General features: G+C 34.8%; 1 protein-coding gene across 1 annotated transcript in view; it reads left to right on the top strand.

Annotated features, from left to right (window-relative positions):
* LOC135072381 (polypeptide N-acetylgalactosaminyltransferase 2-like) overlaps positions 1-13,299 on the top strand; it is a 101,752-nt gene that overhangs the window by 67,506 nt on the left and 20,947 nt on the right. Inside the window, exons 2-4 of the mRNA XM_063966288.1 lie at positions 5,158-5,399; positions 10,538-10,636; positions 11,513-11,580. Coding sequence (XP_063822358.1) covers positions 5,158-5,399; positions 10,538-10,636; positions 11,513-11,580 — 409 coding nt within the window. The remainder of the gene's footprint in view (positions 1-5,157; positions 5,400-10,537; positions 10,637-11,512; positions 11,581-13,299) is intronic.

Raw genomic sequence — 13,299 nt, 5'->3', positions numbered from 1 at the left:
TGGCAGAATCTGCACAGAGTTTCCTCGGTCATGTTCATGTTCATCATCAAAATTACCCGCAGGACTAAATTGTGGTGGACATACTCATAACACAAGCATATTTAGCTTACCACGAGAGTATAACCGGACTGCTAAAAAATATATTTTTAGTAGACGTCATTCTTTTCCAGTATTAAGTAAGCGAATTAAGACTAAGATAAATCGGTTCCGGCTATCTCTACTATAATAGCAAGGACATACTCGTAAATACGCAAAAATGATCCTCAAAGTAAACAAAATCTTCGCAACCTAGATACTTTTCGGATTAGTCATCGTTACCAAATCGGTTTATGTAGGTAATGATGCAACGATCGTAACTTTTATAGCACTTTAACTGTGGCACCTTATCTACTATATAAAAATAAGTCGGGTTTTCCTCCCTGACGCTATAACTCCAGAACGCACGAACCGATTTCCACGGTTTTGCATACGTTGGAAAGGTCTCGGGCTCCGTGAGGTTTATAGCAAAGAAAATTCGGGAAAAGGGGGTTAAACGGGATCCACGCGTACGAAGTCGCGGGCGGCCGCTAGTTCGGTTATAATAAAGGCGTTTTTGCAAATAAATTTAGAGTCCAATATCGACAGCATATTGGACTCTACATTTATTTGCAAAAAGTGTCCAAAAGATAACAACACAACCTTATTCCAATTGTAACAAAGACGTGTTTCGATCTTTTTAGCTACTTATGTCACGAACTATTTGACGCTGACTGTACAAACAAGTTCTAAGATGATGTATTGACATGTTTGCGCTTCGTTAACGTGACGTCAGCTGAAATACGATATCTTGGTAGGATCACGGCGGTCACGAATTCACGACAAACGTTCTTGTGGTCACTGGCGTAAGCAAGACAAGGCGGATAAGCTGTCCAGAATTTGATAGAAAAGAAATATTCATACTAAAAACACACAAATTAAGCCATATATTTACAAATAAATTCATATACAAAGGCCAAATCCATTACTTTCATGGTCCTACTTAAAGCTCCTAAACTGCAAATAGACCTTACTGTGGTGACTATGGTGGTATTACCAATGTATTCTGTGGTATTACTCGTATACGTAATTTCATTAAACATGTAAGGCTGCGGAGTTCCAATTGCCCTTAGGGTCAAGACATGTCCTGAAAAGTGCTGCGGACATAAATAAAAGCTCTTTTGAAAATAAAATTGCGTAAAACAAGTAAATGACTTTAATGACTTCAGATTGTCATTCACGTCTAGTACTCTAGTTAGTGACTGAGTTTCTTGCACTGCTTCTTCTCAGCACTGGCCCATTTATTGTCCCGAAGCAGTGGTGGTTAATACTGGGACGTGTAAAAGTGCTTTTTAAAAGCCTACTTGAATAAATAAATGAGTTTTATGAGTTTTTTCATGTGAATTTTCATCGACTGATTTTGAGAATTTGATTGGTGTTAAGTTCATAGGTACTTAGCGCGGAAAATTGTACTACTAATTTTCTTTGATTGTGATAGTTATGGTGCAAGCCCAAGACAAATTGCTACAAGGCCGATTATGGTAATGAGCCCTATCGGATAACTAAGGTAGGTTCCACACTACGATTATGTAGCGATTAGACGCGTGACTGCATCGCGATAATATTTTTTATGCTTTTAATTGTGTACATAAAACGTACAAAAACATTGAATCAATGCTGCATCCAGTGATGCATATATGACGTGTTTATCACTTTAAGATGATAACGTATGGCGTTTTATCACTGGCAGCTTCCGTCTCTATAGCAACTTTATCGCGTACAGAAGCGCTACATTGAGTAGCAGTGTGTAAAAGGCCTTAACAGCGTGACAAATACTCATCCTCCATATCCTAGTATCTACTTATTTTTTAAGGATGACCTTCCCCTTAATAAAATTAAGTCCAATTGACCGATCACAGCGTAATGTTTATATTAATTCTCAGTTGTGCAATTATTTTCCTAAATACAGCGTTCCTTTTTAAAAATAAATCTTCAGTTTTTATGTCGCTGTGAACCCCGTGAAAACAATATCACTTAAATCAAAAGTTTCACTCTTCAAGAGTCTCTATTTGGAAACTTCAATTAATATCCCAAGTTCCCAACCTTATTGCACTAGCTTAAAGTCCAAAGAAATAACGTAATTCGTAGAATAATCGTAATGAAGGTAGGCAAACATAATGGGTAATAATGCTAATCATGATCATAGCAAATTATCAACCTCAGTATGATTGATGGTGGATAGAGATAATTACACCGTGAGAAAAGTTATATTTATAACTTTTCTGTGAACTCTTTTATCATTAGCTCGGAAAGGTTATCTGTCAAATGCATTATTTACCTCTTCTAGTTGGAAAAACCAATAAAATACATACATAATTTTATTATAGTATTCAAATACATTTATTTTTTAAGTATCTAGTCTTTTAAAAGCTTTTTACACGTCACAAAATTCATTTAACCCTACCACTGCTTCGGGACAGTAAATAGGCCAGTACTGGGAAGAAGCAGTGCAAGAAACTCAGCACCAAATAATAAAACTTAGTAGAAGGAATTTTCCAGAGACTTTGTTAAAAAATAACTTTCATCAGACACAAATTCTCCGAAGTTTATGTCTATTATTACAAAACGATGACAACATCCCAGCATAAAACTAGTTTATGGATTTACATATTTTATACATTCCAATAAAAAATCATATGTCAAGGTTAAGAAAAAACATTAGAGAAGCGATCGGATTTCGCAACTGGAAAAGTTAGTTTTTGTGTTGAAATGCATATTTATTTAAGAACTCATTTTTCTTTACTGATTTGCTGGATCTCTATATTTACTTATTTAATGTCTATAAATTAATTATCTGTAAATATATGAGTAAGTATCGACCCTATCGTATAGGATCAGAAGGATGGACGATACGAAAATATGGGGAAAAAATACCCTTTTATAGTTGTTCTCAATTTCGTTAGGGACAGTAGGGATAGTAGGAAGGTATTACTAGATTCTTAACTACAAAATATTTCGTGATTAATAACATGGCTATAACGGATCCTAAGGGATTCGACCAAAGATTATGATCTCTTTTTTTATGCAGAATGTGGCAGGTATTTGACCGCAATCGTACCTGATGTTAAGTGAGATGCTTTCTATGATGGTTCATATCTGCCCTGTAAGTGCTTATTCACTCTCCCTCACTTTTCAAACTTTAGAAGAATAAAAAAATTCCACAAAGGCGTTCTTGAACTTCTTTCATCCATATCCACCCCCAATCTTATTGACCTATGCTGCTCTATACAAACAGACTTAACCAATTATTGACTATTAATAGTTATATAACTCTGTCACGCCGTGATGCAAAGCGTAAGAATGAGAAATCCGAAGTGTCCTTGACACTGGTCGGAAGGTCGTGGCCTCGTCATTTGCCAGTTTATTCGCGTTTGTCATAGATATGTGATATTGAATAAGCTTACGTCAATAAAACAGTGGGGGAGAAGTGGAAGGGAGAAATTAGATGAATGGACCACTACTTGATCTTTAAATATCTAGAAATGTTTGGCATATCATTTAGTATTATTACGTAAAAATATTTAGAAAAACTCTAACCTTAATCTTTACTGATGGCACAGTGGTTCTCGTAACAAACAACGTTAGCAGCTCCTGTTGAAGGTTCTATTCCGGCTGAGGCAAACGTTAGAGCTATGAGCATATGCATTTATACCCAGAGTCATGGATGTCTAGGTATCATAAGTATTTATTTAAGTATTTTATACGTTACTTACGCCTGTATTCACAAACATTACTATGAGATCTCACAGTGCGCGTGGACGCACAGGGTGTATTCAACGCTGTGCGTTCGATTTGCTGCTTCACTTAAGCAAGCATCGTTTCTGAATACAGGCGTTAGTCGCTATCTTAGTTCCCTATACTAAACCCACTGATTAGCTTAATGCTAGTGTATCGTTCGTTAGTATGACAGTTAAAACATTTTATAAGCTTTGGTAAAGAACGACAAAATGATGTACCTATGTGATTTATTGCGACGACTTCGAGCACCTAATAAAAAAGATAAAAGACTTGTCGGTAGATACGTTTTTGTGATAAAGAACGTTAAAGATTTAAGTCACAAGGCTTATTAGAACATCCGCCAAGAACTTGTTTTGGCTCATCACTTTTTGCAATCAATTCGTGCCAGCTATTAATCTCTAAGGCGATTTAAAGTTTTGTACTTGGAATTGTAGTAAATGAGAAAAGTTATTTACGGTCTTAGATTAGTCATACATACATAGAGTTACTACAACTAGTACATAAGCATAAGCATAGTGACATAAACCACCTTACTCGGAGAGCCATAAAATATGCACACGAGCCTAATATACTACATAGATACCACTGACAACATAAATGCTATGCTCTAACTTTATTACAGTCTGAGTGCTCCGACTTAGAAATATGTTATCTCATAAAAACTTCATACTTCAAATCTATTTATCACAAAGTGTGCCACCTGGAGTGCTACGAACGGCCTCCTTGACCGCGCGACACTAGCCATTAAGAAAAACTAAATTATTTTTTCAACCACGAATATCGACATTCATTTGTTTTTCCTTTCTTACTTGCCTCTTGATTTCATAAAACTTAGAACCACTTATCACGTCATTTGCCATTTCATGGAGTGTTGCAGCTTCCTTGGCCGCGCGATACTGGCCACTGAGAAAAACTAAACTTTTTTTTCAGCGTCGAATATCGACACTCTTTTGTTTTTTCATCTTGCTCGACCCTTGATTTTCCACGTATAAATTTTCACGACTCCAGTTAGTAAAGACGACTGTTGTAAATAAAAAAACTTAAGACGTTTTTCCCCATATTGTAGTATTAATTAACTAAGATACATGGACACAACATTACTTGGTCCAACTAGCCAGTACATGGAGTATATTCATTCACTTTCTTCTTACTTTCTCATTTTGTATTATTTGTATCTCTCCCTTGGACGATCACGGCGCGGAGGTCGTTCCTTTTGGACAGCGTTCATGGGGATACAGATCCAACACTAAGAGGCCCCTTCGAGATACGATAATGTGTCACTGTATACACCCAGCGGATTATTATTATTTTTATCGACTAATATATCCTTCTCCATTGTTACAGGAAGAAAACATAGCTCTCCGTCTGATCAAACAGCATCCAGACGTCGAGGAAGCCGACAGCAGTCCAGCGTCCCCTGAAGATGCATATGGCACCGGCAGCACTGGGAGGACCTACTTCGACGAGGGGGGGTACGTGGCGGGGGGGTTACGGGACTCGGACCCCTACGTCAGGAATCGGTTCAACCAGGCGGCGTCTGACAACTTACCTAGCAACAGGCCGGTGCCGGACACACGGAATGCCATGTAAGTAATAAACCCCCGGCTTTTGAATAGACATGTTGACATGACATCAATTGACGTACTTTTTAAAACTGTCAAAACGAAACTCTCCCATTGATTTTGTATGGCACTAAAAGCAAGTGACGTCACTATTATATCAACTCAATTAAACTAGTTTTTTCAATTAGGCAAAAATCGTAATTTACAGGTAATGTAAAATTTTAAGTTTTTACGACCAGAATGAAGGGTCTGTTTAAAAAAGTAACGGTTTTGAATTATTGGGGTATGGTGTCAAACTATCTATTCTCAATTTAGAAACTCTTGGCTTCTGAATTCCAATTCAAGGATCACGTTGTGCTACTTCTAATGAAAGGGAGAAATACTTCATTAATTTGCAATGTTTTGGAAATTGTTGTGTATAGGTACCTGTAATTGGCAAACATATTTAAATAGGACAACGAAATTCACTCAGGTGAAGCAATAACTAGTAACACAACTATAATAACTCAAGTCAAGTATCATAATAATCAATGTGTTTAAAGTAAATAAAAAGTTACTGCAGTTGAGGGCTGGAATCATAATTTATTAGACTTACAATTTACTTATGCAATCGACTAAGGCTTGGAGTAACTTCCTTAGTAGTCCAGTCATTTAAGCTTAAATTAGGTAAGAATCTCGGAATTCGAGATACCCAGCTGTAAGTCTGTAAATACTTGTATATTGACACCCTAAAAGTTGTCTCAAAACCTAAAAGTTGTCTCAAAACCTACATATGGTAGGGTGTAAGCAACTATTAAATTTTAAGGTCAAAGGTCACAAAAATCGGTTTTTTGCGCTTTTTTTGGAAATATCTCATTTCCTATGGGTTTTTTGCTATTTGTATTTATTATCAATATTGTAGAATACTAAATTCTCTACAAATTTTGTTTAAAAACTTTTTTTATACGGTGAACCGTTTTCGAGATAGAGGGCGGAGAGCGCGCGGTCACTGCATCACTTCAGGTCAACTTAAGCGGTTTAGGTTTTTCATACAAAAGGATTTTCCCGCTAATTCCCGTGGGAATTTCGGTAATTACTTGTTGTAAATAAACTTTAAATTTACTAAGGTACCTACATGCCAAATTTCAAGCGTCTAACTTCCGTTAAGCGTTTAGATTTTTCATACAAAAGGATTTTCCCGCTAATTCCTGTTCCCGTGGGAATTCCTAAGTAAACTATAACCTGCCCAGGTATATGAAGAATAATTGTACCAAGTTTCGTTAAAATCCGTCGAGTAGTTTTTGTTTCTATAAGGAACATACAGACGGACAGACAGACAGACAAAAATTTTACTGATTGCATTTTTGGCATCAGTATCGATCACTAATCACCCCCTGATAGTTATTTTGAAAATATATTTCATGTATAGAATTCTGTCCGTCTGTATGTTGGAGATACACGTATTTACAGACTTACAGCTGGGTATCTCGAATTCCGAGGTGAACTTACTATAATGACTGGACTATAGTAAAAGCCTTAGGTAGGCACAGAAACGCTTGCAATTAAATGGTTTCCATTTACGTAACTATTTCCCTTATTAATAATCATAAGTATTGCTGCAGCACGATCTTTTTCCTAACTATCATATTTTATTTATTATTCATGGTAAACAAACAGCATTTATGTAATTTAAGTGGGATTATGTCGAAGGATTATGTAGAAATAATTCTTTAACAGTTTTCGCGATAACAAGTTGTATAATCCAAAACTATAGTACTACTTACCTACTCGTACATGCATTCCGTATAAATATCAAAGGTACTGAGCTGAAGTTTTAGAGAAAATTCGACTTTTCCTACCTTTGAAATAATAAAGTATTTTTTCTCACATTAAAAAAAATCTGCTTACAGTTCTTTTTAGATGATATTTCAGTAACATAGAACTATTTGGTGTTTTGAGATATTTTTTGACTATACATTACGAGTAATTTTACATAAAAGGCACTAAACAATAATGTAGAGTCAATTACCTCTTCACAGCTTCCATTACTAAGCGGTATTGTTGACAGTGATTAAATAACTATAATCAAATACATTGTTTACAATCTCTTATCTAATCAAAAGGGACAAAGCACAATCATTTTCTCATTCTTAAATTCCAGAAGCAGTTTATTATTTTATAGTCATTATTTCCTGCATTTTTGTTGCAAAATGAAACTTGTTCCAAGTGCATAAGGTGCCTCATTGTGTAGCTCAATGTGGGCCCGTAGGAAGCGCTTGTCATACGTGACCTTTACCTACTGAGTCAGAGGTTAACATGCCGGCAGGTTGCTCATATGACTACCGTGCGTTTTGAGAAGTAGAAGTAAGCAGTAATGCCACACGTCCTGTTATTCTTCATTCAAAGACATTTTTTATCATACGAGACTTAGGCCCAGAACAGACGGTGAAACACAACTGCAACGAAACTGCAACTGCTAGTAACTTTTGAGTTGCATCTAAGTTTCTGCCATAGCGTCCGTTGAGAGACCACACATGATGCGACCAGTTTGAAACTTTCAGTTTCAGTTTCATTCATCAGAATCATCAGAAAGTTGCAGTTGCGTTTCACCGTCTGTTCTGGGCCTTAGGCTGAGTTGCACCACCTAACTTCGACCGTAACTAAGTATAACGTTAACTGGCGTATTTTGTATGGAGTTTGACAGATGTTTGACGTTTATCAAAGTTAAAGTAAGATGGTGCAACTCAGCCTAAGTAATGTCACACATTCTGTTATTTTTCATTCAAAGACATTTTTTCGTATAAGAACGTGACTAGCTTTTGCCCGCGGTTTCAACCCGCGTACATTTTGTTCTATCACGGGAAGTCTTTAAAGGGTATTGTTTTCGTAATTAGCAACCCGATAAAGCATACAAATACCTATGTTTATTTTCAGACTTTATCACCCCTCTTCTCCCTTTTTAGGGAATGTATTCTAAAAAGAATGTTTAATAAATAATATTCATTATCTAATCTATACTTGAGTATGAATCTAAGAATAGATTGCTTTAAAAAAATTATCAAACAATAAGTAGCAGGCTTAATCTGAGCATGGATGAGTTTAGTTTTCGCTTACTCATAATTTCTTGTATTAAGATTAGTACTTTCTGTAAGCGTTTTGCTATCCACAATAATGACTCTTCATTAACCTAAGATATACTTGTACCTAGACAATAAATAAATACATACGAGCCTACTCTATCAAACTTCATTGCGTTATTTACAAGCCCCAAGGCAGGTCACTCATAATATGCGCATACGCATACAAGTACCTACCTACGTCTCTTGATCACATGAAACTACAAGCGAAGGTTAAGATGATTTGACAGAGCATCAAATGATGATGACTTCCGATTGGCTTGGTCACGATTAGGGTTTCTGCTCGAGCTTTCTCGAACTCGAGAAAACTCGAGAAATTTGGCTTCATTCGAGACGAGAAAAAAATTACCGGAGCTCGAGAATTCTCGAGTTTCGATTTTGAAGCTTTAATATTCTTGAAAGCCTATTTTCTTAGACAAAAGTAAGTTTTTAATTAATTAATAGGTTAACGTTGCCTTTAGATTGGCATAGTCTTTCCTTTTTTAACTGATTTGATTTGCAAGTAATGATCTCAATCGAAACTAAGTAATAATGTTCACCAACGAGTATGCTATATTTATTTATGTATGTTTAACTCGGACTGATTTAAAGACTGAAAATTTTGTTAACTGTCTGTTAGGTTAGGTACTCGTGCCTCCTCGTAAAGTTTATTCAAGTCGTTATCTTTAAGAAATTTAAAAATGTATTCAAAAGTTTTTTTTTTGTTTATAAGAAAAAAACTATTTATCGTAATTTTGCTGTTTGGACTTGTGTTCTTTGGAAAACAAGTGATTCAATTGTAGCTCCAGATTTTTATTGTTATTTATCCATAAAGTACACGCGACTTTATAAGTTTTGTTATGATTATTAGTTAATATTAATTATGACAGAAGATTTTATTTTTTGTTTCTTTCCTTACCAAAATAAGTGGTACTAAATTCTAATATTGATTGTTGTGCAATAAAAGTAGGTATATTAGATTAAAAAACCTGTGTTTTTATTAAATTTCAACCGATTTCAACAGTTTTCATTAAAAGACTCGAGACCCGAGAAAACTCGAGACTTTGGCTTCGAGAATTCCCGAAACTCGAGAAAAAAAATAGGTCGAGAAATCAGAAACCCTAGTCACGATATTAATGAAATAATAAATCCACCAGTGTGTTCATTTAAATTGATTTATCTCGTGATGGAATTTAATTAAATAAACAAAATTACCTGAAAGCGTGCTGCTTGTTAGAATAATAGTAAACAGCAGCATATTTTAACGATTTGTAGATAATAAACTAATGATTTGTTTACGCGGAAAGAGTAATCAATCGAGCAGATTAATGTGCACAAAACTACGTTTACTTTTATGTATCTTTTATTTACAATACGGTTGTTAGATTTCCGTATGACTCTGCAAGAGCTTTTGTTTTGTTATTGCATTTAAACTTTAAAGATCTAGAAATTAAAATCTTAATTAAATTACCCATTATTTTTCCAATTAAAATAAAAATAGCTAAGAAAATACAAATACTTATGCAGAAGTTTGTTCTAGATCGATCTATCTTTTGACTAATTTACATAAATTATCGGCTAGAGACAGAATATTATTTTTGATTTTTAGTCTAGAATATTTTGACCTATATTTTAACCTTGACTTTTACGTACATTTGCATAATTATGTAACCATTTATTTAGTTTATACCTGTACATTTATGTCTGATAATATCCTAATTTGAATATTTAGATCTACGGCAGGTCATTAATTAGATTTATTGGTTTTCTTAAATCTGATCTAACCTTCGATTCCGATTCACTTTAATTATTTAAAATGTTGTAGAGATATTTAAAAAAATGTAATGTCATTTTAATTCCCCTCATACCAGCTGAAAGAAATCTACCTAGCGATAAGACCACCTAAATTATACCTTCTCATTTCTGTATTTCATAATTTCTCCATTTGCAGTGGTGTGCAATAGGTAATTTTTATCTATACGTTACGTCTTGAGTTCTTAGTCTAAAGAAACTTTCCCAAATTCATATACTTGTATAGACATCCTGAAAAAACCTTCTTCTTCACAGGTGCCGCCTGAAGAAGTATGATGACGACCTTCCTCAGACCAGCGTCATCATCACCTTCCACAACGAAGCGCGGTCGACCTTGCTTCGAACCGTTGTCAGGTTAGCAATCTTTTTCATCATCATCATCATTTCAGCCATAAGACGTCCACTGTTTTTGCAGAAACCTCATGCTACAATTATAGACAAAATACTGAAAATAGTAGAAACAGTAAAATTACTTAAATTTCCTGCTGAAAAAACAGTACAAATACTACAAAACAGAAGTTATTATATAATATGATTTCGCTTTAGTTCGTTAATTAGGTAATTAGATATTGAATAATGACTAAGTACTTATTAAAGAACGCTAATAATACTTATACAAGCGTATAACTTACGACGTAATAAGCCGAGTTTTCCGACTGAGAAAAACCATCCGTTTCATTTCAGAATGTGCCTCACAGTGGATATAATAAAAATAAGGAAATAAAACCTCAATATTTTTATATGCTTTGAATAATTTCCTTGCTAAGTTATCTTAACAAAGTTATTCCCAGCGTTAAAGTGAATGGAACAATAGAATTGAAAGCTATTTGAACAATGTAACCACTGAACGTATTATTATCCAGACCCGACCTATCAATTGTCTGAAGAAAGTTTACTTGATCTAATATTATGAGATGGTATTGAGTATGCTCAAAGAAATGTTTTTATATGTTAAAGAAGTGGAAGTATGTTCTTGTTATACTTGTCTCTAATATTCATTAATAGTAGGTGAAACTGCGTTTTAATTGTTTATCTGTTACATTTACATTTTCTATTTATGTATACTTAATAAATATCAAATGAAATGCAATAAATTTTCTTAATAACGAAATAAACCTTTCAGCGGAAGCCGCATTAAAAGTAATTGATGAAATTAATCAAATTAAATATTAGCTAATAAATATCAATGAATGCTATTTAAAATACTAATAGAAATTCCTTTCATTGCAGCGTCCTGAATAGGAGTCCGGAACATCTAATCAAAGAAATTATTCTAGTCGACGACTTCAGTGATAACCGTAAGTATTTCAATTTATTTTCCAACCTTTTAATTTAAAATTTCCTATAAGAGCTTGAATGAAGCCCACAAAGGATATGATTGACGATCGAGTTTATGAATTTACTACCCGTACTTTGTTTGGCCGCCGATGAAACCCAACCAGTGCAGATTGATTACTTAGTTCTAAGGGGAAAAGCCCATTTGTGAGGAGCTATGATGAATAGAATCAGAAGATTTTTTTACAACATTTTTCAATCATGATAAGTGTTCCACCATGTAATACGTTCCATGTAAACATTTGTTCACCCAGGTCCTTTATTTCAACCCATCTAGTGTTTTTGCGACTAAAGGTTTGCCTAATAGCGCAGAACACTGTGCGGGAAATTTATGAAACAAGCGCGAGCACGCACACCGAAGTAAGGGCGACACACAGCGAAACTAACTGAAGTGTGTGCTTACAGTTTTACATTATTGTCTCGATTAATTTCCCACAATGTGTAACTGAGCCATAATATTTTTTTTTCTTCCCAAATTCAATTTTATCTATACATGTAAACGTGAAAATAGTCAGACTAAATAGTCGAGATACTTTTGCATTTACATTACATATTATTTTCCATATTTGTAGCCAGCACAAACAATGGGCTTTTTACAAATTAAACTGCAAGTTTTGTATCTCACAGCTGAGAGACTGCATCATTAGAAACCTCGTTCATTTAGTAATAGAAACATAAAACAAGTTTTCACACTGATTGTATAGAGACAATGGAGATTTTAACTATTTATTTCACAGGCTAGTTGCAACATTATAGCCAAATCGGACTAGATTTGCGAAACTGCAAGTCGGATACGAGTAGTTGTATCGTTTCATGCATTGAAATGGTAAATAACATTCCATTGTTTCGATTAAGGGTTATGATCATAATACCGTTCATTAAATATTATCGTTTATCGATTCAGTTCACAGAAAAATAGAGCAGTGCATAGTTAACTATTGTTATACCTACGTAGGTACATTTTCTATAGAAGAACTAGAAACCCGGGATAGACTTTTTTTTATGCAAGACAAGGCAGGTATTTGACCGCAATCGCACCTGATATTAAGTGAGATGCAGTCTAAGATGGTACATATTTTATCTGCCCTGTAAGTGCCTATTCACTCTCGCCTTGAAAAGGCCCGGATTATAGTGTTCAGGAAAGACAGCAGCAGGCAGTGAATTCCAGTCCCTAGCTGTTATTATATTAAAACCTCATACGAGTATATTAAGGTACGAGACAATAGATTTTGTAATATCAATGAATCATAGTTCAAATGAAAACAATATAGACACAGTCAAGGTCCGGCATGTCACGCATTTATTAAGACTACTTTTACTTATTATTCAATACCTAAGTTCAATACTAGATTTGCAAAGTAAAAGCAAAATGACCTTTAATAACCTCATTAAAGGAGTATGTCATGGCCTGATCCGGTGGGCACTTTAGAACTTGTTGAAACCTCCTTTTCAGTCTTTCTATTAGCAGGAAACAGTAGTTGCAAGGCTTTTGTGCCAAGGATATTAAGTAAGGATGGAAATTAACTCCCTGATGAGGATGATGGATAAAAAGGGTGTAATTAAAAAGAGAGCTGCCCTCACATTAACCAGGGCACTCGTGTCTCATCTACCCTACTGTTCCTCTTAAAAAAGTAATTTATTTGCGGGTCCAATGAAATATCGCAGTTTTCAACTACTTTCCC

The sequence above is a fragment of the Ostrinia nubilalis genome, chromosome 6, assembly GCF_963855985.1.
Source record: "Ostrinia nubilalis chromosome 6, ilOstNubi1.1, whole genome shotgun sequence".
Lineage (NCBI taxonomy): Eukaryota > Metazoa > Arthropoda > Insecta > Lepidoptera > Crambidae > Ostrinia > Ostrinia nubilalis.
This window is presented reverse-complemented; position numbering and strand designations above follow the sequence as displayed.